General features: G+C 39.0%; 1 protein-coding gene across 1 annotated transcript in view; it reads left to right on the top strand.

Moving 5' to 3' along the window:
- Eda (ectodysplasin A) overlaps window positions 1-27,184 on the top strand; it is a 97,875-nt gene that overhangs the window by 63,099 nt on the left and 7,592 nt on the right. Inside the window, exons 2-3 of the mRNA XM_042694947.1 lie at window positions 19,811-19,834; window positions 25,472-25,651. Coding sequence (XP_042550881.1) covers window positions 19,811-19,834; window positions 25,472-25,651 — 204 coding nt within the window. The remainder of the gene's footprint in view (window positions 1-19,810; window positions 19,835-25,471; window positions 25,652-27,184) is intronic.

Raw genomic sequence — 27,184 nt, 5'->3', positions numbered from 1 at the left:
ATTGAAAAATGTTTACTATTTCCTGTGGTTCTAATGGGATTTTTAAAGTATTGTTTGATATTTTTGTCACTCTTATTCATCAGGATTTTGCAAGTTTGGTGAGTGGAACATTGTTGATTCTTTCCTAATTTTCATGTATTCATCTAATTCTTTCATGAAATTTATTTTCCTGGGCTCTCATTTTTGTGACTATCTTATTTCCTCTTACATATTTCACAATCTTTTAAGTATCTTCAGCACTGCAGTCTTGGGGGACATAAATTCCTTTAGCTTATGTTTACATGAGAAGTTCATTATTTCTCTATCAAAGAATAACTTTTCTGTGTATGATAATCTTGATTGGTAATTGTTTTCTTAAAAATCTTGAAATATATCATTTCATGCTTTTGTAGCTTTTAGAGTTTCTGGTGAGAAGCTTGAGATTATCTTTGTAAGCAAGTTGGCATTTTTCTCTTGCAGCTTTCACTAACTATCCTTTCTTTGTTCTCTACTCTTGGCATCTTTACTATTATTTGATATTGAGGTGCTTATCTAGTTATATCTTTTGGAGGTTCTAAATGCCTTCTGTATTTGAACATTCATAATTTTCCCGACTTGGGAAATTTTCTTATATAATTACTTTGCATTGGATTTCTATGCATTCTTTTATCCCATGGATTAATAGGTTTGTTCTCTTGATTATGCCCAGAGTTCTTGAAAGTTGTTGTCCTTCCTGTTTGTTCAATTTGTTTTCATTTATTAATATCTGAGTACATATTTCCTTCATCTCATCTTAGTCTCTGATATTTTCTTCTGTTTCTTCTTGTCTATTGCTGATGCTATTATGCGTTTTTTTGATTTATTGAACTTTTCATTTCTAACATTTCTGCTTGTTTTTTAGGGTCTTCAGTTTTCTTGCTGAATTTCTCATCCATATTGCCAACTTTTTTGACAGGCCTTGAACAGACTATTTTATTCATCTTAGATTCCTCTTTGAGGTCATTGGTCATTTTTTAAGTAACGTTTTTAATTCTATGCCTGGCATTTTAGCCATTTCAATATATTTGAGTTCAGTAACTGAGGTGTTACAAACTTTTGTAGGAGTAGTATTGCCTTGCTTTTTTATATTCTTGTCTTCCTGTTTTGATTTATGTGTCTAATAGAATGAATGAAACTTTCCCTCCTCACAGAAGAGTAAACTTAGAGTAATAATGAAATCACCAGTTCAAAACCAAACTATATATTCAAATATTGTAAAAAATGGAAATATCAACCATACCTCCAACATGGTTATAGAAGAAAATATTTTTGTTTCTGGTTTTAATGGTACTGCAGTTTGAACTCTGATTTTGTACTTTCTAGACACTTACCACATGAGCCATGCCCTCCAAACCAGGAGCTAAAATTATTATAGTATAAACTAGGAGTGTAAAAATAAATGTTAAAGTTAGGTGCTGGTGGCTCACATCTATAATCCTCAGTATTCAGGAGGCTGAGATCCAGAGTATTGTAGCCCAGACAGAAAAGTTCATGAAGCGCCAACTCTATAATAACCAGCACAAAGCTTATCTAGAAGCATGGATCAAGTGGTAAAGCATAAGTTTCTGACTTCAAGCCCCATTATCACCAAAAAAAACTTTTAAGTCAAAAATTAAGAAGTAGCTGAGTACCCAACAGCTCATGCCTGTATGATCCTTGCTACTCAGGAAGCTGTGATCTGAGCATAGAGGTTCAAAGCCAGCCCAGGAAAATCTGTGTGACTCTTATCTCCACTAACCTACCAAAAAGGCCAGAAGTGGAGCTGTATCTTAAGTGGTAGAGCACTAGTCTTGAGTACAAAATCTCAAGGACAGTGTCCAAGTCCTGAATTCAATCTCCAGGACCAGCAAGACGATTGGTGGCACTGAGGCTCAAAGTGGTAGAGTTCTAGCCTTGAGCAGAGCAAGGACAGTGCCCAGGCCATGAATTCGAGTCCTGCAACTAACAAAAAAAAGAAGTAAAAAGAAGCTTCATCCTGATGGTTGTTGGTTGTAGGTTACATGACCTAGAACACACTTCGCCTGGTATTAAACTATAGCCTGGATACATCTTGTGTTTTCCTTTTTTTAGTCTGTGAGACTCTAATCTCCAGTTAAGTACCAGAAAAGCCAGAAGTAGAGTTCAAGTGATAGACTGTCACCTTGAGCAAAAACGTTCAGGACAGTGACCAGGCCCTGAGTTCAAGCCCCAGGGCTCACACAAAAATAATAACTTGATTCTGTCTGTAGCTTTCCTGGTGTATTCCATTCTGGTTCCCTCTGTACATGAGGTAGCCTGTGATTCTCCTCTGGGTTCTTCCTGAATATGCTGGTTTGTAGTCTATAAGACTGTAGTTCCAAGACAGCAGCTGTCTGGAAAGACATAGGATGGCTTTAGGCAAGATGCTACAGCTAGGAGATAAAGTCCCTCATATATCAGCAGTATTAAGGGTCAGAACTGGTCCAGTGGCTCAAAAGCAGCTCCAGGCACATAGCAGCACCCGTGAAGGATAGAGTGGCTCAGGTCCTCTGCTATCACTCTGGACTGAAGTATAAGTGCACTCATTTCAGGCACTGAGTAGATCAGGGTACAGGAGCAATTATGAATGGATTTTCACCCAAGGTCATCAGTGCAACTCCAGTTGCACTGCAGTACATAGTTTGCAGCTAGTACTCTCCACCCAAGTAGGCAGGGCTGTGGCTGTAAGCATGCAATGAGTAGGGTACATCCCAAGCACTTTTTTACAGTCCACAGGATTTCACTAGCTGGAGAACTCATTGGATAGCAGCCTCAGGCATAAGGAATCTCCAATTCCTTCCCAAGTAGGTCGAGCTTCCATGGAAGTTTTCTGGACTGGCAATTTTGTTGCAAAGTATGGTCTGCAGCTTAGCCCTTTTGCTTGGGGAAGTAGCTATGTGGAGGACAGAGATACTTGTGTAATATTTCTGGGATTTCCCTGGTCTCTGTCTATTGTTCATACTGGCTTTTCTACACCGCCACCTTTCCTTGAAGCCATGAACCTGAGGCTCTTAACATATTTGTGGAGATGTAGGAATATGATAAGTGTCTTTAGTCTGCCATCTTTAAAAAAAAGTCTTGCTAGGCACTGGTGGCTCATGCCTATAATCCTAGCTACTCAGGAGGCTGAGATCTGAGGATCGTGGTTCAAATCCAGCCCGGGCAGGAAGGTCCATGAGACTCTTATCTCCAATAAACCACCAGAAAACCAGAAGTGGAGCTGTGGCTCAAGTGGTAAAGAGCTGAGGGACAGTGCCCAGGTCCAGCGCTCAAGCCCAACAACCAACAAAAAAGAAAAAGAATCTCTCCAGGTAGATATTATTGTACCAATTTTCATAAATAATTAAACTGATTCAGAGAGGTAATTTGTCCAATATCACACAAATAGTGAATGTTAGAATCAGAATTCAAATCCAGTTTTGAAGAGATAACAATAAAACTCAGACTGTGTCCACAACCCTAGCATTTTCTAGACTATTATAACAGTATAACCTCAAATTTTAATTCGGCATGCAATAGATATTTCTTGGAAAAAGGTCCAGGGTGAAATAAACTTGAAAAATGCCCCCATTTTATATCCCCTTCTTCAGTCACTTTCCCATTAGTGTATTAGAAGATCTGAAATATCTTCAATTAAAAATCTAATTTTCCCTAACCCTGTGTTTCCAAAACTCTTTGACCTAGAAACCTTTTTTTCTGGAAAGATAGCACATAGACCCCTGATATCCCCTATAATATAGTACAAAACCACTGCATTAAACCACATATCCTCCAATTCATCTTTTTGATCCTCTTCAGATATTTTTGCTCTTAGGTCTAACTTTTTCCATACTACCCACTAAAGTGACCAAAAACTCAGTGTTACAAATTACTCCCCTAGCAGGAATATGTGTTTGCCACTTCGGGAACATTTTTGGTAACCATAAAGAAGCCTTTACCTTATGGAAATTTGAAACATCTTTTTGCTACTAAATTGGTAACAGTTGGTGAAACCTCTTTAATAGTGCTTTTACCACAGTACTATTTTTGAGTCCTTACCAAACCAAGGCAGAAGTGCACCAGAGAGGTTTCATAGCTGAGCCTAACTTAAGTCATACTTGTGGAACGTGAAGCTTTCTAGATTGGCCCCTGTTGCAAAAGCAAAGGAAATTCTTGAATGGAGCATGCAAGCCTTCTCACATCAGAAATACTTGAGATTGGGATGAGATGGAGTGGGGTGGGATCAACTTACACGACCATACCTTTCCTGGCCTTTTTCTCATGCTTAGAGCAGATGTGGAAATTGTAATCTGGTTCTGAGTGTGGGCATTCCATGTGGTTCTCATTGAGAAGTCTCACTCTTCTTTGAAGCTAATGGCTTCCATGTTCTTCACAAGTATCAGGCTCACCGCACGTATTTGCATTCTCCCTGTTTACAATTCTACTGGCGTGAGATAGAACATGAAATAAACTCTTAAGATGCCAAGATTTTAAACACAGACTATGTTGTAGTTGTTTTTCTTTTGATTAATAAAGTTTCCAGTCTTGTTTTAAATATGTATTTTTATTGTAAAGATACTGTACATAGGGGTTATAGTTACATGAGCAATAATGAGTCCATTTCCTATCAAGCATTGTTACCGCCTCCTTTGTTTTTCCCCTACCATCCCTTTTTTCCCCACCTCCCCAACTCCTCCCTCCTTCGCCCCCCCTGCTCACAAAGTTGTAAAGTTTGTTTTCAACATAGTGTCTTGTACAACTCATTGTTACAATGGGTCATCCTGTATCCTTATTTCAGCATTTTGTCATTTCCCTTCCCTTCCCCAAATTAGAAAAATTTACATACAAGATGCAGGACACCAGAATCAAATACAGTGACAACAGGGGTTGTACCATAGGGGAAGAACATACAAAGAAACAAAAAAAATCACATAGTACATTAGAAGTACATTAAAAAGAACAACAAAAAAGATAAAATCTCCTGTGTCCCTATCGTGGGGTTCATTTTGCTTAGCATCAGGTCATATGTACGTAGGCTTTGACCTCTTATGCTTGTCCTAGACATAAACTAGTTATTGCAGATAAGGGAAACCATGGGACCTATGTTTCTTTGAGTCTGGCTTACTTCACTTAATATAATTTTTTCCAAGTCTTTCCATTTCCTAACAAATGGGGTGATGTCATTCTTTCTGATGGAGGAATAGAATTCCATTATATATACATATATATATATATATAATTTTATATATATATATATATATATATATATATATATCACATTTTCTTGATCCATTCATCTACTTGGGGGCATCTGGGTTGGTTCCATATCTTAGCTGTGGTGAATAATACTGCAATAAACATAGTTGTGCCATAGGGGAGCTCTATGTGGAGTCTTTTGAGGAACATCTATACTGCTTTCAAAAGTGGTTAAACAAGTTTACATACCCACCAACAATGCAGTAGGGTTCCCTTTTGGCCACATCCCCTCCATCATCTGTTATTATTAGATTTCTTGATTATAGCCATTCTAACTGGAATAAAGTGGAATCTCAATGTTGTTTTGATTTACATTTCTTTTATGGCTAGAGGAGTTGAGCATTTATTTTTTTATTATATATATATATATATTTTATTGTGAAAATACTGTACAGAGGGGTTACAATTACATGGACAAGATAATGAGTACATTTCTTATCAAGCATTGTTGCCTCTTCCTTTGTTTCCCCTTCCCATTCCTTCCCATCCTCTCCCCCCCACCCAATCCACCTCCCCCTCCACCAAAGTTGTAAAGTTTGTTTTCGACATAATGACTTGTATGTCTCATTGTTGCAATAGGTCCACCTGTATCCCTATTTAAACGATTTGTTTTTCCCTTCCCCTCCACAAAATATACCGACATCAAATATAGTGAAAACAGGGGTTATACCATGGGGGAGGGACATACAAAGCAACAAAGAAATCATCTTATAAATGTGTTAGAAACAATCGCATGAAAGAAAAAAACATTTGAATACATATCTTAGGGTTCATTTCCCTAACATCAACTTATCTGACCTTTTCTAATTGACTCAGACATATACTAGTTATTGTAAATAAGGGAAACCATGGGACCTATGTTTCTTTGGGCCTGCCTTACTTCACTTAATATAATTTTTTCCAAGTCTTTCCATTTCCTAACAAATGGGGCAATGTCATTCTTTCTGATGGAGGCATAGAATTCCATTGTGTATATATACCACATTTTCTTGATCCATTCGTCTACTGAGGGGCATCTGGGTTGGTTCCATATCTTAGCTATGGTAAATAATGCTACGATAAACATAGTTGTGCTGGTAGCTTTAGTGTGGTCTTGTTTGTGATCATTTGGGTAAATGCCCAAAACTGGGATTACTGGGTCATAGGGGAGCTCTATGTGGAGTTCTTTGAGGAACATCCATACTGCTTTCCATAGTGGTTGAACAAGTTTACACTCCCACCAATAATGCAGTAGGGTTCCCTTCTGTCCACATCTCCTCCAGCATCTGTTGTTATTAGAGTTCTTGATTATAGCCATTCTAACTGGGGTGAGGTGGTATCTCAGTTATGTTTTGATTTGCATTTCTTTTATGGCTAGAGAGGTTGAGCGTTTCTTCATGTGTTTATTGAAAGTTGAGCATTTCTTTATGTGTCTATTGGCCATTCTTATTTCCTCTTCAGAGAAGTCTCTCTTTAAGTCTTTAGTTCACTTATTAATGGGGATTTGTTGTTGGGGGATTTTGGGGGGATTTGTTGTTGGGGGATTTAATTTTTTGAGTTCTAAGTATATTTTAGATATGAGACCCCTGTCTGTTGTATGGCTAGTAAAGATCTTCTCCCAATCCATGGGCTTTCTATTGATCTTGCTTGCTGTCTTTTGCCATGCAGAAGGTCTGCATTTTCATGCAATCCCATTTGTCCAACCTTTCTTTGATTCGTTGTGTTTCTGAGTCTTTATTAAGAAAATGTTGGCCTGTGCCAAGGAGCCCTAGAGTTTCTCCTCTTCCTTCCTGTAATGTTTTCAGGGTGTCCGCTTTGACTTTGAGGTCTTTGATCCATTTGGAGTTGATTCTGGTGCAGGGAGATATATGAGGATCTAGCTTTAGTTTTCTACATGTGTTTGGCCAATTTTGCTAGCACCATTTACTGAAGAGGCTGTCTTTATTCCATTCTATTTTTTAGCTCCCTTATTTAAGTTTAGGTGGCTATAGGTCTGTGGGTTCATTTCTGGGTCCTCAGTTCTATTTCATTGGTCCTCAGGTCTGTTCTTGTGCCAGTACCAGGCTGTTTTGATTACTATAGCTTTGTAGTTTGAAATTTGGTATTGATATTTCTCCAGCACTGTTCTTTCTGCTAAGGATTGTTTTTGCTATTGGGGATCTTTTATTGTTCTCTATGAATTTTTGGATTTCTTCTTCTTTTTCCCTGAAGAATGAGGTTGGGACTTCCTCATCTGTCAGCCATGGCCTTCACTATTTATTTCTTTACTAGTTAGTACTGAGGAAATGTTGGCTATGAACAGTTCCCTGATGTTGCTCTGTACTTAATGGAGGAAGGCTAGGACTACTGCTTATTTAACTAAAGTATAATTTAAATTAAATTCACATCACTTTATTTAAATCACAAAAATTATAGATTGAAAGGATTATACCCATTTTACAGAGAGCAAGTTTTTGAGAGCATTAGTCATAGTCTTAGCATGATTGGAATTCAATGGGAGATACAGTGAGATAGCAGGTTTACCACTTTTTCAGTCATTTATTTCTTTATTGAACAAACACATAAGAGAAATGCTACTAGGCACCTGTAATCCTAGTTACTTAGGAGGCTGAGATCTGAGGATCTCGGTTCAAAGCCAACCTGGGCAGGAAAGTCCGTGAGACTGTTATCTCCAATAAACCACCAGAAAACCGGAATCTGCACTGTGGCTCAAGTGGTAGAGCCCTAGCCTTGACGTAAAGAGCTGAGGTACAGTACCCAGGCCCAAAGTTCAAGCCCCATGACCGACCAAAAAATAAAATGCTACTGGCTGGACACTGGTTGCTCATGCCTGTAATCCTAGCTATTGAGGAGGCTTAAATCTGAGTATCACAGTTCAAAGCCAGCCAAAGAAAGAAAGTCCATGAAATTCTTGTCTCTAATCACTAAAATGTCAGAAGTGGATCTGTGGCTCAAGTGGTAGAGTGAAAAAGGCTAAGGGACAGTTCCAAGATTTTTGGAGCTAAAAATGTAGAGATGGATCATTCATGGCCATGGTCCTCAAGAAGTTAACCATCTAGTAGACAGAAAAAAATACATAAGAGAAAAATTGCAATTTGATAAGAGCAATAGTGTATTATGGAACAGAGACGTTGATTCTGATATGCATCTTAAAAGATAATGAGACACTAAAAGAAAGTGAGACTGGAGAAAGGTACTTCAGGTAGATGGAATGGAGTCAATGAAGTCAAGTAAAGGAGCAAGAGGTGTGGGAAAGAAGATGCACTGGATATTGGTCCTGGTCTTAGGCAAGCATGCATGGTAGTTGGTATTTTAATAATTAAGTTTTATGATTATGGACTATTTTAGAGGAATTTTATTCACAGAAAAATTGGACAGAAACCCAGAGCTCCTGTATATTCCCTCTTTTCCCACCCTTGGCAACCACTGATCTTTTTTACTATCTCATAATTTTACCCTTTCCAGGATGTCATATGGTTGAAATTATTCAGCACATGGGTTTTTCCCTTTAACCTTGGCTTTTTCACTTAGCAATATACATTTAAGTTTCCTCTGTATCATCATGTGGCTTTAAAGCCAATTTCTTTTTTTGGTGGTGAATAGGAATTCATTGTATGGATATACCACATTTTGTTTATCCATTTACTTTTTTTTTTTTTTTTGTCGGTCGTGGGGCTTGAACTCTGGGCCTGGGCGCTGTCCCTCAGCTCTTCAGCTCAAGGCGAGTGCTCTACCACTTGAGCTACAGCGCCACTTCCGGTTTTCTGGTGATTTATTGGAGATAGGAGTCTCATGGTCTCTCCTGCCCGGGCTGGCTTTGAACCGCGATCCTCAGATCTCAGCCTCCTGAGTAGCTAGGATTACAGGCGTGAGCCACCAGCGCCCAGCTTCCATTTACTTATTAACTGTTAAATTGCTAAGAATTTTTACCCATCATAAATAAAGCTACTATTGACATCTGTATGTGATCATAAATTTTCAGATCCTTTGAGTAAGTACCTGGTAATATGATTTTGAGGTCGTGTAGTAAGACCATGTTTCACTTTTTAAGTAACACTCAAGTTGTTTTTCAAAAATGGCTATTCCATAATGAAGTAAAGATGGTGAAATTAGGCACTCAGAGAAGACCAGCTCCAAGAAGGCCAAATGTTTCTGCTGGACCACATTAGGAATGTTATCCCCCTTTTCCGGACAACAGCTGCTTGCTTATTTATTTATTATTTATTTATCTATTTATTTATTTTCATTTTGGTGATAGTAGGTTTTGAATTCAAGGCCTCACACTTGCTAGGTAGGCAGTCTACCACTAGAACCACAAGTCAACCCCTCATAAATGCTCTTGCATTCATCATAAAACAAAATTCCCAGCTCAGGACTTGGTCAGAATTTCTATGTTATGTTCTTGAGCAAGAAGTCCTGCTTCTTTTCCTTAGCTACTCTCCCTATTGAAATATTGACCTCTTTGTCTACATTACCTCTGTGGTTGGGAATGGAAACCCATTGTTGTTCTTTTGTTCCTCCTCTCAGAATAAACACAGAGAAACATTTAGCATTGACTTCTTCAGGAAGGAAAAAGGAATTGACATGTGTCTTCTGCTGCAGTTTGATATAAAGGAACTATTTTGCAAGCAGAAGGATGATGTTTAATTTGAAACAGGTGCTTAATTCTTGGCATTTGTGAATTCTTTCCTTTTCATTGCAAACAAGAAAACTAAGTAAATAGCCAGTATGAATAAGTTCAGTTTTGTTTTAATGTCTTCCAGTTTGGACCACTATTGTGATGAGTACAGTTGAAACTATAGCAGTAAATTCCAAATATTCTTTATAATTCAAAATGAAAAAGATGCTTAAAAGTTATACATATCTAAATTCTGGCTCAAAACATGAGATAGATTTACTGGACCAGAACAAAGGTCTCATTTTGCAAATAAACCTTTGATGTCATAAAGATAAGTTATCACAGTTGATTTCATATGTGAATAAACCATCACAGTTTCTGTACAAATACACATTTTTACATGTGTAAATCTACATTCTTGGATGCAAGGAGGGATTTTTCTCTTGGAAAAGGAAGCTGTTGTTGACTTTTTCAGAAGGCTTTGGACATTTGGTATTTTAAAATGTTTTTCATTCTTCTAAAGAAGAACCAGATTGTGCAGCAGCTAACTCTGGGAAAGCATGCTTACAGTTCATTGAAAAAGTGGCAGAAAACAACACAGGCCTGGCTGGTGGTCTATGACTGTAATTCTAGTACTTAGAAGGCAGAGGTAGAAGGATGTGAATTTAAGGCCATTTTGAGCTATCTTGTGTCCCAAAAAATGCGAAATAAAAAATGTCTTTTAAAGAAAGAAGCCAGGTACAATGGCTCACATATGTAATCCTAGCTTCTCTGGGGCTGAGATCAATAGAATCATGGTTTAAGGTCAATCCAGGCAAAAAAAGTTCACAAGACTTATTTTCAACCAATAATTGGCATGTGCCTATCATCCCAGATAATGCATGAAGCATACAGTAAGTGTATGTAGTCCAGGCAAGTTCCCAGACAAAAAGTGAGACCCTGTCTCAAAATGATGTTCAAAAAAAACCTGAGGGCATGGCTCAGTGTTAGAGCAACTGACTAGTAAGCTTGAGGCCTTCAATTCTAACTCCAGTGCTTCCAAGAAGAAAGAAAACACAAGCTTGAGGCCAGTGATGGAGCTCTACTCATCTCCCTAAATGGGTTTTGTGGAGTCATGAGTTTGTTTTGCATTTTGCTAAGGCTAGATGAAAAGATGTGATGGACCCTATAGTATAATCTGCCTTCTGCTTTGGACATAGAAGAATAGAAAGAAAAATGAGACATTTCCTATGTAAGTCTATCCTCCTACGGGAGAAAAAAGTAGAAATTCCTATGCAGCATCAGCTGACTTCTTGTAGATTCTGTGACATTTTCTACATAGGTACCTAATTTTCTGAGAACTTTTCACCATGAAAGGTGGTTGAATTTTGTCAGACATTTTCTTCACCTATTGATATGATCATTTGATTTTTCTTGTTTTCCCTGTTGATGTGTGGTAAATATAATTAATTGGTTTTTGAATGCTGACACATCTAGGAATAAATCCCATCTTGTTATTCTTATAAACATCATTTTCTGTTGTAAGAAAATAGCTGAGACTGGGTAAATGATAAAGACTAGAAGTTTCTTTGGCTCACCATTCTGAAGGCTAGAAAGTCCAAGAACATGATGTTAGTATCTGTTAAGTATCTGATAAAAGCTTTCCTGTGGGTCATGGCAGGACAGAGGGGATTGCATAGCATGACAGAGCAAGCAAATCAGACAGAGCCCACTTTCATTTTTTTTTAAAGGGAACTCCCATGATATCCCATTAATCTATTACTAAGATAACCCAATAATTTCCAAAAGGCCTTGCCTCTAAACATTGATTCATTAAGGACCAAATTTCCAGTGCCTGAACTTTTAAGATACATGCTTAAAATATACAATTTTGCTGTAAATTCTTTTAGTACTTTGTTAGATTTGATTGGCTAATATTTTATTGAGGATTTTTGCATCTGTATTCAAGAGAAACATCAGTCTACAGTTTTTCTTCCTTGTAATTTTTTAAAATCTTTTTTCATGTCCCTGGCATCCTTTTTAATTTTTTACTCTTAGTAAAGTGTGTGTTCTCCCTTATTTGGTTGCCCTGAGTAAAGGATTATCTATTTAATTGATCTTTTCAATGAACCAGATTTCATCTATTACTTTTCTGTTCTTCATTTATTTCTGCTCTGATATCTATTATTTAGTTTCTTCTTCATAGCTTCATTTAAATTTGTTCTTTTTCTAGTTTCCTAAGGTGGAGGCTTAGATATATATTTTAGAGTTTTCTCCTTCCTATTCTAATATACGCATACAGTGATACAAATTTCACTCTCAGCACTGCTTTTGCTGCACCTCACACATTTTTATTAGTTTTTTATTGTGATTAAGTGATTACATAAATTTCACAAATTTCACAGTATTGTGGGATAGTGATACTTAGTTAAAGTCACAAATATATTCTAACCTTCATGGGGTAAATCGTCTTTATTGTGGCCTATAAAGTTTGTGAATTCTGTGAGCTTTGACAATACAGTTATTTCTTCCTCATCAGGTGATATGTACATTTCTTTCCTTTTGCTTAGTGTCAGCTGTTCCCTCTTTGCCTCTCATTCCATCCCTCCCATTTCTTTTTTTTTTTTTATTATTGTGAAAATACTGTACAGAGGGGTACAATTAAATGGGCAAGATAATGAGTACATTTCTTATCAAGCATTGTTGCCTCCTCCTTTGTTTCCCCTTCCCATCCCTTCCCATCTCCCCCCACTCCCCCCCCATGCCAAAGTTGTAAAGTTCATTTTAAACATAACATCTTGTACATCTCATTGTTGCAATGGGTCCACCTATATCCCTATTTAAACAATTTGTTTTTTCCCTTCCCCTCCACAAATTATACCAACATCAAATACAGTGAAAACAGGGGTTATACCATGGGGGAGGGACATACAAAGCAACAAAGAAATCATCTTATAAATATGTTAGAAACAATTGCAAGAAAGAAAAAAAAACATTTGAGTCCTTATCTTGGGGTTCATTTCACCTAACATCAACTTATCTGACCGTTTCTGCTTGTCTCAGACATATACTAGTAATTGCAAATAAGGGAAACCATGGGACCTATGTTTCTTTGGGCCTGGCTTACTTCACTTAATATAATTTTTCCCAAGTCTTTCCATTTCCTAACAAATGGGGCAATGTCATTCTTTCTGATGGAGGCATAGAATTCCATTGTGTATATACACCACATTTTCTTGATCCATTCATCTACTGAGGGGCATCTGGGTTGGTTCCATACCTTAGCTATGGTAAATAATGCTGCAATAAACATAGTTGTGCTGGTAGCTTTAGTATGGTCTTGTTTGTGATCCTTTGGATAAATGCCCAAAAGTGGGATTACTGGGTCATAGGGGAGCTCTATGTGAAGTCTTTTGAGGAACCTCCATACTGCTTTCCAAAGTGGTTGAACAAGTTTACACTCCCACCAACAATGCAGTAAGGTTCCCTTCTGTCCACATCCCCTCCAGCATCTGTTGTTATTAGAGTTCTTGATTATAGCCATTCTAACTGGGGTGAGGTGGTATCTCAATATTGTTTTGATCTGCATTTCTTTTATGGCTAGGGAGGCTGAGCATTTCTTCATGTGTGTATTGACCATCCTTCTTTCCTCTTCAAAGAAGTTTCTCTTTAAGTCTTTAGCCCACTTATTTATTGGGCAGTTGTTTCTTTGAGAATTTGTTGTTGCCTCCCTCCCATTTCTGCCATTGAGTTGCTTAGTTCATTTTGATCAATGTCCAGTACAGCTGATGGGTCCCACTGTTGTATGTTTTCCCATTTCCCTCTGTTTCTGTGTCCTCCTCCTAGTTTCCCTCTGATGTTCACATATATGCCATATATGTGGTCAGCAGCATGAGGTCATTTAGTAATGATATGACCAGATGAGTAGAGGTCCTTTGTTTCTCGAGTCATGTTTACTTTGTTGTATCTCCTTATGTTTTGGATTTAACATCCACATATCAGGGAGACCATGTACCATTTGTCTCTTTGCTCTTGGCTTACCTCACTCAACATGATTCTTTCTGGTTCCATCCATTTCCCTGCGAATGCCATTATTTTGTCCTTTCTAACGTCTCACACATTTTGATAGGTTGTGTTTTAATTTCCATTTAGTTCAAACTATTTTAAATTTCTCTTGAGACTTTTTTTTACTAAATGTATTACATACAAGTGTGATGTTTAATTTCTAAGTAGTTTGGAATTTTCCAACTTTATTTCTATTACTGATTTCTAGTTTTATTCTATTTTGATGTGTGTGCATATTTTAAATTTGTAAAGGTGTGTTTTATAGACCAGAATGTGTTCTATCTTCATCATTGTTCTGTGTAAACTTGAGAAGAATAGGTGCCAGATTAATGTTCAAACATGTATGTTGTAAATGTCAATTCAATCTGCTTTGCTCGTGGTAGCCGTTCAGCCTAACTTTATACTCACTGATTTTCTGCCTGCTAGCTCTGGCAAGTACTATAGGTGTGTTGAAATCTTCTTCCACTGCAATAGTGGGTTTGCCTATTCTCCACACAGTTTCATCACTGTGCTTCACATATTTTGATGCTCTTTTTGTTAGTTTCATACACATATAAAGATTATTATTTCCTCCAGAGTTTTGGCCCATTTGTCATGATATAATATCCTTTTTGTCCCTGATCATTCCCTTCCTCTGAAGTGTGCTTTGTCTAAAATTAGTATCACTACTCTTTAGTTAGTGTATATCTTTACTTAGTATATATCTTTGTCATCCCCTTACCTGTGACTTTATATTAAAGTGGATTTCTTTTAGACAATTTAACTTTGGGACTTTTTTTTTTCTGGGTCCCGTCGTGGGGCCCGAACTTTGGGCCTTGGCACTGTCCCTCAGCTCTTCAGCTCAAGGTTAGCGCTCTACCACTTGAGCCACAGCACCACTTCCAGCTTTTTTCTTTTTGCTTATGTGGTGCTGAGGAATCAAACCTAGGGCCTCATGCATGCAAGGCAAGCGCTCTACCACTGAGCCACCTTCCCAGCCCTGGGACTTTTTTTTTTTTTTTTTTTTTTTGTCGGTCGTGGGGCTTGAACTCTGGGCCTGGGCGCTGTCCCTCAGCTCTTCAGCTCAAGGCGAGTGCTCTACCACTTGAGCTACAGCCACACTTCCGGTTTTCTGGTGGTTTATTGGAGATAGGAGTCTCACGGTCTCTCCTGCCCGGGCTGGCTTTGAACCGCGATCCTCAGATCTCAGCCTCCTGAGTAGCTGGGATTACAGGCGTGAGCCACCAGCGCCCGGCCTGGGACTTATTTTTTAATCTACTTTGTTATCCTGTTTGGGGGGGGGGGGTTGTTTGCTTGATTTTTCTTTTTTTTTATTTTATTTATTTTTTATTGTGAAAATACTGTACAGAGGGGTTACAATTACATGGGCAAGATAATGAGTACATTTCTTATCAAGCATTGTAGCCTCCTCCTTTGTTTCCCCTTCCCATCCCTTCCCATCCTCCCCCCGCCCCCCCAGTCCTCCCCGCCCCCCTACCAAAGTTGTAAAGTTCATTTTCGACATAACAATTTGTACTTCTCATTGCTGCAACGGTTTGCTTGATTTTTCTTTTGTTTTGTTTTGTTCAGACAGTTTTGTTATATAGTTTAGCCTGATCTCAGACTCATGACCCTCTTGCCTCTGGTCCCCAAGTGCCCAAATTACAAGTGTGTACCATTAGCCTTTATATTTAATTCATGTTTTTACAGCATTCACATTTAAAGTGATTATTTGTATAGCAGAGTTAATTTCTACTATCATGGTAGTTTTCTATTCATTGACATTTTTTTCCGGTCATGGAGCTTGAATGCTGGGCCTGGGCCTGGGCCTTGGCCTGGGCCTGGGTACAGGCCTGGGCACTGTCCCTGAGCTCTTCAGCTCACCACAGTGCCACTTCTGGTTTTCTGGTGGTTAATTGGAGATAAGTGTCTAACGATGTTTCTTGCCTGGGCTGGCATTGACCTGCAATCCTCAGATCTCAGCCTCCTGAGTAATGTGAGCTACTGGTGCCCGGCATCCTTTCTTTTCTTAACTTCCACTCTTTTCCTGCCTTCTTTGATTTTAATCAAGCATCTTATGATTCTATTTTCTCCTCTGTTAGCATATGATTTGTCCTTTTTTAAAAAACAATATACAGGTTTCCCCACTGTTTGAACTATTTCATGTCCACCTTCAAATAACACTCTACCACTTCAGTTCAAGGGCCCTAGAGAAGAGTCTTCCCAATGTGTACCTCTTCTCCTTTTTGACATTGCTGTAATTTGTTTCTTAGATTTATAAATTATAATCATGGAACACATTTCTGCTATAATTATTTTGAACAAAATTGTTGTACGTTTTATTAAGATTCAACAAAATATTTTTATTCATTTTCTCTTATTCATTCTCAAATTCACTTCCTTTTTATGGAGAGCCAAGTTTCTGACCTATATCATATTCCTTCTTAGAAACTTCTGTTAATATTTCTTCCAAGGCAGATCTACTAGCAATGAATTCTCTTAATTTTGTCTGAAAGTCTCTTTTGCCTTCATTTTTTGAAGAGTAATTTTACTGGCTACAGAATTCTAGCTCGTTGGTTTTACATCATCCTTCCTGGTCATAATCCTAGGCCTTGAATAGAGACAGTGTATAGAGTATTTCTTCATTTAGCAAATGAAAATCAGAATAAAAATCACTTGTCTTATAACAGTTTACAGTTTATAGTTGAATTTAGAACTAGCTCCTTCTGTTACAAGACACAATTTTCTTCATGTCATATAGGCACACTGACCACCTACATTGAACAAAACCTGTCTGATCTCAATTTTCATTCTATCAGAACAGTCCCAGGTACTGCATAACCTTCTGTCCCACTATGATGCATTTTTTATAGAAAACATAATGGTTACAAGTAGAGGAAATTGGAGTGATGTAGAAATGTAGCTTATTACCATTGACACAGACCTGTAATAGTGATAGTGCAGTGAATATGTAAGAACAAGTTTCTGAAGCATATGTAGAAACTAAATCAATACATCTAAAGTGTTACAGAACTCAGAAGAGTGTTGCCTGTTTTGCATTTCCTCTCATTCAGTTGGGAAAGTATAATGGCCTCAAATGGAAGCAATGAGCATAGCAGATACAGAACCCAGGCTTAGAGGTTTAAAACTCATAATGATTTAACTCTGTGTTTTTGAGATGATGTACTCATTAGCACTCATGGGAAATGTGATACAGCCTAATGACTTTACATTATCTTTTTTCTCAAGGGAAATACACAATATCTCTGAGAGCCTTTCCATGACCAAAGATGGAGTAGAAGAAAGGTTTTGAGCCCTTTTTTCTTTATGTATTCCCCATGTGATTACCATTTGGGGAGAAAAATAAAATTTCAGTTTTGGCTCCTTTCCTCACCACAAAACCTATACTAGATTACTTATAAATTTAAAAAGGAAACTAGAAAACTAGAAAAAATAATACTTTTATAATATTACCCTATGCAGGATCTAACAATATATGATTGAAGACAGTGACCATATATAAAAGGAAAGCCTTTCCCACTCTGATCCAAAAGAAACAATTCTAGTAATATGTTATGTAAAAGACTTTTTTTTCTGTTGGTCGTGGGGCCTGCACTCTGGATCTAGGTGCTGTCCCTCAGCTCTTCAGCTGAAGGCTAGCACTCTACCTCTTGAGCCACAGTGCCACTTCTGGCTTTTTCTGCTTATGCGGTGCTGAGGAATTGAACCTAAGGCCTCATGCATACAAGGCAAGCGCTCTACCACTGAGCCACCTTCCCAGCCCATATGCAAAAGACTTTTATTATATATATGAAAGTGTATATGTGTGTGTGTGTGTGTGTGTGTGTGTGTGTGTGTGTGTGTGTGTGTGTGTGTGTGTGTGTGTGTGTGTGTGTGCATAAGAAAGCTGGACACCAGTAATCCTAGCTTTTCAGGAGGCTGAGATCTGAGGATTTCAGTTCAGAGGCAGCCAGGACAGGAAAGTCCATGAGACTCTTATCTCCAATAAAGCACCAGAAAACCAGGAGTGGTGCTGTGGCTCAAAGAGGTAGAGCACTTTCCTTGAATGAAAAAGCTCCAGGACAACACTCTAGCAGAAGGGCAAGAAAAAAAGAAAAAGTAAAGACAGTATCAGACCCAGCACAGCTTGGCTATGAGGTCACGATGGCAGCAACAGCTGTTGTCCTACTGTTCTCCATTGCTGAGGTGAATGTGGTGGCTGAGATGGCTGGCTGGCTGCTGGCTGGTGGAGCTGGGCCATTTCTGTGTAAATCCTTTCCTAAGTAGTTTTGCAGTTTAAGGAGGACGAGGAGCCCCCTTCTCAGGTTGAGTTGCTTGCTTCCTTGCCGCCACCACCATGCACATTCTCAAGTGTGTGCAAAGCTGTTAAAAGAAGATAAAGACTGTAGGGGGCAAAAAGACAAAGGACTGGGAGTACAGCCAGGTGCTCAACTCAATTTAAGACATCTACTGTTGCACATTTCTTTGCTAGGGAAGTCTATACATGTACTGTTTTTTTTAAGTAGCAGGTGTAGCTCTGATGGTCACACTTGAAGCTATAAATGTTAGAAGTGTTTACTGACATCTAATAGACCCTGTTTTCATAGGTAGATATTATTCCAGACTTGTTGCAAGGATTAAATGAGACAATATACAAAGCATGTTTTACAAATTATAAGATAATATACAACTATTTGTTGTTCTTTTTGTAAGCTCCTGAGGGCATTGACAGAAATTTAATGTTGTATAATATTGTCTATGTTGGTGCTTGGAACAGATTTTAAATACCTGTATCTAAAGAAAGATCCATCTACAGAATAAAGAGAATTGGGTCCCCAGGAGGGAAAATGACTAAGAAAAACCTAAACTGTGTGTGTCTAGGGAGTGGTTGTTGCCTAACTATATTAGAAAAGAATTAGATTTCCCAAGTTCCCTCTATTGATTAAAATTGTTTTCCTTAAAAACAATTCTCAAGGCCAGGCATGATTGCACAAGCCTGTAATCCCTGCACTCAAGAAGCAGAGATAGGAGAATCTTGAGATGAAGGCCATTCTGGGCTATAGAGCAAGACCCTGGCTCAAAAAAAAAAAAAAGCAGGGCTGGGAAGGTGGCTCAGTGGTAGAGCGCTTGCCTTGCATGCCTGAGGCCCTGGGTTCGATTTCTCAGCACCACATAAGCAAAACAGAAAAAAGCCGGAAGTGGCGCTGTGGCTCAAGTGGTAGAGTGCTAGCCTTGAGCTGAAGAGCTGAGGGACAGTGCCCAGGCCCAGAGTTCAGGCCCCACGACCGGACCCAAAAAAAAAAAAAAAAAAAAAAGCAATTTGCAAGAAAGTGCATGTGATTTTACTGCTGATGAAACTGTTGACACCTCCTTTAGAGCATTTATTAAGTTCTGGTAAATTGCACTGGGAGTACATATGGCCCCCACATGAGTGTTTTATTGTTGGCACTGTTTTAATAACTAACAAATCACAATAAGGAAATGAGTAAAAAGTAAACTACTGCTGCTGTGTCCCTGCTATAAAAACAGCCCTTTTAAAAAAGTTTTCCACTTTCACCATAAGACTTCATATGAGATTTGTACCTGAATGCATAACTCTTCAACCTCAGGACTTGCAGAGTTAATGGAATGCCGTCCTAGGGTTGTTGAGTTGTGCATTTCTGGGCATTTCATCTCTACTGGGAAGTACCATTCTCTCACACATATCTCCCCACCTCCACTAGAAGAAATTTCTTTATAATTTTTGGCATCAACAGTCAGAAAACAGACTGATTGAGAAGGCCTGATAGTTGATAGATTCTTTACCAAAAACTTGGCCCTTGGCTGTAGGACATCTTTAAGTTTGTAGTATTTGGGGGATCCCTTTTAGCGACTGCTTTAGAGAAAAAACAATTTGTGTTTCTTTCCACTGACTTAAATTTTCATTTCTGTTTCTCATAGGTCCAGTTAAAAACAAAAAGAAGGGTAAGTTGAACTCCCAATTTTATAAAGGAAAAATATCATGTAAATATGGTGTTTTAAAAAAAAAAATTAAAAGAAAAAAAATCAAGAAAGTAAGATTTCATATTTGTTTCTTTCAATGTTTGATTGCTCATTATTTTATTCCATCAATGTGATGCATTTGACTGTTGCAGTTTCTAAAGAACAGGAAATAATTCTTCAGTGATGGTTGATCAAAAAAATAGAATTGAGCTGGGAAGGTGGCTCAGTGGTAGAGTGCTTGCCTTGCATGCATGAGGCTCTGGGTTCGATTCCTCAGCACCACATAAGCACAAAGAAAAAAGATGGAAGTGGCGCTGTGGCTCAAGTGGTAGAGCGCTAGCCTTGAGCTGAAGAGCTGAGGGACAGCGCCCAGGCCCAGAGTTCAGGCCCCACGACCGGACCCCCCCCAAAAAAATAGAATTGATTCTCTAGCAACACATAAGTTGCTTTTTTTTCCTCATTCTTGCTCTCTCTTCCAAACAATACCATTTACATCTCTTTCCTTCATTCTCCTTATTCTTCCTGAAGCCTCTCTTTTTTCTCTCCTTCCCCCTCCTCCTTTATTAAGTCCATTATTGGTTTGAAGGAGGACTTAAAACACCTTATAGAGCAAAAAGTGTATTACCTATGGAAAAATGGCAATATTTGATTTCTTCAGCTTCTCAGATGATTAGGAAGATGTTTCTTGCTTTAAGGAATCATTATCAAATTCCCTGTGATGGAAAAAAATAGGCTGTAGAATTACTTTGATCCTTTAGCCTTTGTAAAGAAGCTTCTACTTGGACAGTTCTACTATGTTCTTGTTGGTTCAGTAAGTCCTCGTTGTACCTGAGATGAGACTGACAAAAAGACCCATAGAAGTGTTTGCTTACTTAACAATGAGAATCCAAAGGCAAAAGGCTCCAAGGGCAGGACTAGAAAAATATGCTCCACATCTTAGCACTAAAAGAACCAACTGTGAAACAAGTTTATCTCTGGATTTGGAGCCTGGAGGAAGATAGTGTAAAACTAATGATTTTTTTTATTCAAATGTTTTAAGTGAAATGATTCTGTTAAGATTTATATGTTGGGCACAGTGACTCAAGGTTGTACTCTTCATTCCTTGGGAGGTGGAGATGGAAGATTGTGGTTCAAGGCAACCTGGTGTGGAGGAAGGAAAGTTGGTAAGACTCCATCTCTACCAATGGCTAGGCAGTGGTATGAGTCTGTCATGCCAGCAATGCAGGGCAACACAAGAGCAGTATCAAAGCCCAGGTTGACCCAGGCATAAAGTGAGATCTTAACTCAAAACATACAAAGGGTTGATGGAGTGTCTCCAGTTGTAGAGTGCCTGATAACAAATATGAGGCCCCAAGTTCAAACCTCAGTATCACAAAAAAAAATTATGGAGCTTTCTAGAATAAATTAACAACTTCAAACTTGGCCAAAAAAGACTATTTTTAGGTACAGCCTACTAGTGTTCTGAACACTGAAGTTCTTGGGTACCTTGAAGCACCCTGGTCCACAGGTAAAACTTGAATTCCTCTTGTAAAGATATTGAGAAAGGGCCTGGCCTTCTCAAGACCCAAGCTAAGCCAGGATAATAAACAGCCATAAAGGTAGACTCAATGAGAAAAACTTTTTACTCTGGAGGGGCTGGGCAAGATACTCTCTTTTAAGAAAGTAAATTTGATTTTCAAACATTTATTTCTTAACTCTTGTCATATACTTTTAATACTAAAATTATAGCTCATATCATTGCCCAGCACTGCTACCTTGTGTATGGGACATTACTGGGAAAAGGCTGCACATAAGCCTTAAGCATTTACTTGGGCTGCAAGTGATTTAGAATCCATTTCATATGGATTTCCTTGGACACAGTGAATAGGCACATGCCTGAAGAGGTAAATTGAATTGTTCACGCAATTTTCACGTTTAGTGGAATTTTCCTACCTCCACAACTATCAGGATTCCTCTTATCTCCCTTTCCCTCTCTCTCCCTCAGTCTTTCCCTTAAACCCTTCAACATTTGGGACTTACCTAAAAGGTGAAGGAAATACCCCTTGGATGAAGTATAGCTTTAAAAGGAATAGTGAGCCAGGCTCCAATGGTTCACAACTATAATCCTAGTTACTCAGGAGGCAGAGATCTGAGGACTTAGGCTAAAGGCCAGCCAGGGCAGAAAAGTCCATGAGACTCTTATCTCTAATTAACCATCAAAAAATCAGAAGTAAAGCTGTGGTTCAAGTGATAGAATGTCAGCTTTGAGCAAAAGAAGCTCAGGGACAGCACCCAGGCTGAGTTCAAGCCCTAGTACCCACATACACAAAAAAGGAATAATGTATTCTTTCATCTAAGACTACACAGGGTAACATTGTAAGTGCAAATGTCTCTGATCTTTTGTATCATGAAATATTCTATTAATGTTGGAAAGTCAGGAGAAGGAATTCAACCATCTTGGTCCACAGGTCATTATATTTATATGTGTGTGTGTATACACACATATATATACATATATATATATATATATATATATATATATATATTCTTCTTTGGACTGAACTTCCTGTAAGTGTACAAGTAGGAAAAGCACACTTTTCTGATTCTAGAAAGGCAGAAGCCAGCTGCAGAACTGGATTGTAGCAGAAGCTTTTGTTCAAATGCCTTCTAACATCTTTATAAGTGAACATCCTCTGCTTATGCACCAACCATTATTATCTTGGAATGGAGATGTGTCTGGCTATAATTCTTCTACAATTACATGAAGCAATTACAGAGGACTCACATCCTTGAAGGTGTATTACCCACAGAACACACTATAGCTAAAAAGTCTGTTAGGCCTGCAAATAATAGGTAGGACCAGGGATGATCTAACATACACCATCCTCTATGTCTATTCCATACCCCGCTCCAAACAAATGAAGAGGGAGAAGCAACCTTATAAGGTTAGAGAAGTTCCCTGACTGCCAAGGGTAGGTCAGTTCTCCTCATGGAGAATTTCAAGAGAAAATGGAGAAATCACCAAGGCCAAGCTCCTCTTTTCACAGATAGAGAAACTAAGGCTCAAGAAAAGGAAAGGATTTACGGAAAGTACATCTATGGCAGAGATGGGGCTTACCTCCTTATCTCCTGAGTACAGATTCTGTGTTCTTTCCACTACACTAGCTAGAATTGAAACTTGGGAACTGACTAAGCCTGATTTGGAAACTTCCCAAATCCTAAAGGGGATGGTTTCCCTGTTCAACATCTTCAAATTGGCTAGATCTAGAAACTGGGCAGATCTGATCTTTTGCTGCTAAGTGCAGGGAAAATTCTAAATCTCATGCCTCTAGGTCTTCATTACTAAAATGACTATGAGAAATGCTCTATAGAGCTTTCTTTCTTTGCTTCCCTGAGACAGCAATCCTATAATGATCTGCATTCTATTTCCAAATTCTGATGTGGTTAGACACGGACAGTTGGCTTCTTGAATGACCTTGCCATGAATGTTTGGTTTCTTGGAGATGACATATTACTTGTTTGATTTAATTTTATTGTAAAGGTGATATACATAGAGGGTTACAGTTACATTAGTAAGGTAATTAGTACATTTTTGAACAGTGTTACCCTCTCCCTCATTTTCCCCCACTGAAACATTATTTTTAAATGAAGAGGCGATAAATTAAGATAGGATTCTCCAGGCTAAGAGTCTAAGGAGCAGAGAGTTGGAGCCAGTACAGTTTAAAGCAAAAACTTTAACCTTAGAGAGTGTCATGAAGTCTCTAAAACTCCTGGCAACACATTACTGACAGTATACTCTTGGCAGTAAATAAATTGTATTTAAAATTCTAAGAAATTACCTTAGAGGCAGGCACCAATGGCTCACTGAATTCTATTTACTTAGGAGGCTGAGATGTGAGGATTGCAATTTGAAGCTAACCCAGGCAGGAAAGTCTATGAGACTCTAATCTCCAGCTAGCCAGCAAAAAGCCAGAAGTGGAGGTGTGGATCAAGTGGTAGTGTATCAGGCTTGAGCAAAAACAGCTAAGAGAGAGTGCTCAGGTCCTGAGTTCAAGCACTAGTACTGACACAAAAATGAAGAAATTACTGTAAGTAAGGACATAGTTATCACCATCATTATCATGTCTGACAAAAGGTTTCCATTTTTAGAACTTCCCCAAATTGTGAAAAGACAGTGAAGGAATAAAACACCTAGTACAATCCATGGAATAGAATAATCGCCTGCAGTTCCTAAGTGTGTCTGCTCAGATCAGAACAAGTCAATAGTAGGAACTGAAGACTTGGGTTCAAGACAACAGTTATGACTCATTTAACATGACTATATTGTGGTAGGAACATTGGAAGGACTGGAATATGAAGTAGGAGGGGTGATGGGTGCTCTAGCAGAACAATAAGAAGGAAAAGGTAAAGCATTTGTGGCCATGGCAAATAATATATTAATGAATACAGCCTCAGAGAAAAGATTTCTAGGAAGGTAGATTACTTATGCCTATAAAAATGAAGGTTGATGGGTAACCTAATGTCCTTGAGCATATGAAGGGTTTTATATATGTGCTGGTAACTTTTCTTCTCTGTCTATACAAAGAATAGGAAAAAAGTTCAAACTGCCACAAGAGGGATTTCAGTTAAATATACCAGAAAACTTTCTAGCTGAGCAGTGAGGGGTGAAGGAGTTTGCAGAATTTCCTTTCCTAGAGATCTTTAGAAATAGAGTTTAGAGAGTTCAGCTGAGAAACAAAGCCTATGCCTCCTCCTTTGTTCTCTCCACTCTACCTTCTCTTCTTTCCTATTATTTCTCAATATTCTCAATCTCTCCCTCTCTGCTACTCTCCCTTACCATCCACCCTACCTTTCAAACTCTTTCCCATGCTTCATTCTCAGCCCCCTGAACATACTGACGCCTGTAAGAGTGTTCCTGAATCTAAACTGTCTAGCTTCCTCTTGTGAGCCACATCAAGTCCACCAGACTGGGTAGTGAACATGAAAGTCCCATGCTCTTTGACAATAGCCCCATTCTAAAAAGGAACCATCAAGCGACCCATAGGTCTAACTGCTTGGTAGTTCCCCTCCTTTGGACTCAGCTGAAACATGACCTCCTTTTTGAAGCATCCCCTGACCTCTTCAGCATTTGGTCCTTACCACTAATGTAGCACTTTCCAATGACTATGACTATCTCCCTACTAGACTGAGCTCCTTGAAGGCCATTTATTTCTCTAGCCTCAAGTCAGGCTGAGAGGTTATATGAGATAAAGTTGTCTGGCTCTTACCTGGGCACTGGTGACTCACACCTATAATCATAGCTACTCAGGAGGCTGAGATCTGAGTGTTGCGATTTGAAGCCAGCCCAGGCAGGGAAGTCCATGAGACTCTTCATTCCAATTAACCATCAGAAAATTGGAAGGGAAGCTGTGGCTTAAAGTGGTAGAGCTCTTGCCTTGAGTAAACAAGCTCAAGGATAGCACTTAGGCTCTGAGTTCAAGCCAGGTCCATGAAATAAGGTTTCTGGCTCTTTAGCATAAACTCCCAGATGGCTGACTTTGTATTGTTCTAAGTCTCTACAATTCCTGACAGCACTCTACTAACAGCACATCCTTGACAGTCAACGTAGCTTCAAATGTAATGCTGGATATTGTTTTTCAGGAAAGAAGGCAGGGCCACCTGGGCCCAATGGTCCCCCAGGACCTCCAGGACCTCCAGGACCCCAGGGACCCCCAGGGATCCCAGGAATTCCTGGCATTCCAGGAACAACTGTTATGGGACCACCCGGTCCTCCTGGCCCTCCAGGTCCTCAAGGACCCCCTGGCCTCCAGGGACCTTCTGGTGAGTTCCTCTATCTCTCCAAAAAATTTAGAAGTACTTTTTTTTTAACATTCTTATTGTTATTAAGTAGTTGTATAAAGGGATTACCATTCCATTAGTGAGGTTATGAGTACAATGCTTCTTCATCAATGTAATTCCTTCCTTTGTTCTCTCTCATATCCCCCTACCTCCCCTGACCTTACATAGTTCATTTTACATAATGTACATTGAATATAATGACTGTATTTGCTCACTTTTTGAGAGCAAGAGGAGGAGAGCATTTTCAAACACTGATGACATTTATGGCATGCAGTAAGAAATATAGGTCTCCTAGCCAAGCATAGTGCTAGCAGTTGAACGTGCTGGTATGGTCTGGCCTGCTCTATCAGTTGGTGGAGCCCTATTCTTATCCAATTCAACCCTTCTATCATAATCTATCCTTCACTCCAAGCCTCTCTATAGTGAGTAGGCTAGTAAACTTAGATGAGCCAGAAACAGAGGCAAGGGATAGGCCCTGAGAGGTCACAGGAAATCCTAAGGGAGGACAACCTTGATCTCCTCTGATTTGATTTCCAGCATCTAGCTCCATACACTATTTTTGGTATAGCTAGAACAGGCTATGGGAAAGAATGTTGGGGATTGCACAAAAGAACAAGTCCTAGGATACTTTGATCCCATGAACACTGTTTCCTTTCCCAGAGATGACAACAAGTAGTTACTTACAATAAAGTCTGGCAGTAGATGCAACAAACCTAGGCCCCAAGGTCTTCCTTTCCTGGAACCAAGTGATTCTCACACTAGATCCTTAACCCGCCATACTACCCTTTTTTTTGTCAGTCGTGGGGCCTGAACTCTGGGCCTGGGCACTGTCCCTCAGCTCTTCAGCTCAAGGCTAGTGCTCTACCACTTGAGCTACAGTGCCACTTCCAGCTTTTTCTGCTTCTGTGGTGCTGAGGAATCGAACCCAGAGCCTCATGCGTGTGAGGCAAGCACACTTCCCAGCCCCCACACTACCCATTTAAATACCATTTCAGCCGGGCACCAGTGGCTTACACATGTAATCCAAGCTACTCAGGAGGCTGACATCTGAGAATTGCAATACATAGCCACCCCAGACATAAAAGTCTATGAGAATTTTATCTCCAGTTAACCACCAAAAAGGCAGAAGTAGAGGTATGGATCAAGTAGTAGAGTGCCAGCATTGAGCAAAATAGTTAAGGGGCAAGCCCCAAAACCATAACACATATATACACATATACAAACAAGATACCATTTCATCCATTTACATCTTTCTCCTGAGTCCCAGAGAGGATCCAAAAGGTATGGCTGTAGATCCAAACCTGGGTAACTGGAGTTGACAGCAGTCAGACTTCCTGGGTTAATGTCAGTTGTTAGTTCTTTCTTCTTCTCCCTTTCTGTATCTTGATGTTTTCAAGCAATAGACTCTACAGTTTATTTCTCTGGGACCAAGAATTTAGCAACAGAACTCAGATTCCTCAACTTATAATTTAAACAGGGCTCAGCAGTGTTACCATGGTCACAAGAGACAGAGTT

This window comes from Dipodomys spectabilis, unplaced genomic scaffold (assembly GCF_019054845.1).
Source record: "Dipodomys spectabilis isolate Male_0828 unplaced genomic scaffold, ASM1905484v1 ptg000176l, whole genome shotgun sequence".
Classification (NCBI taxonomy): domain Eukaryota; kingdom Metazoa; phylum Chordata; class Mammalia; order Rodentia; family Heteromyidae; genus Dipodomys; species Dipodomys spectabilis.
Note: the sequence above shows the minus strand (reverse complement) of the source record. Positions and strands in the feature narration are given on the sequence as shown.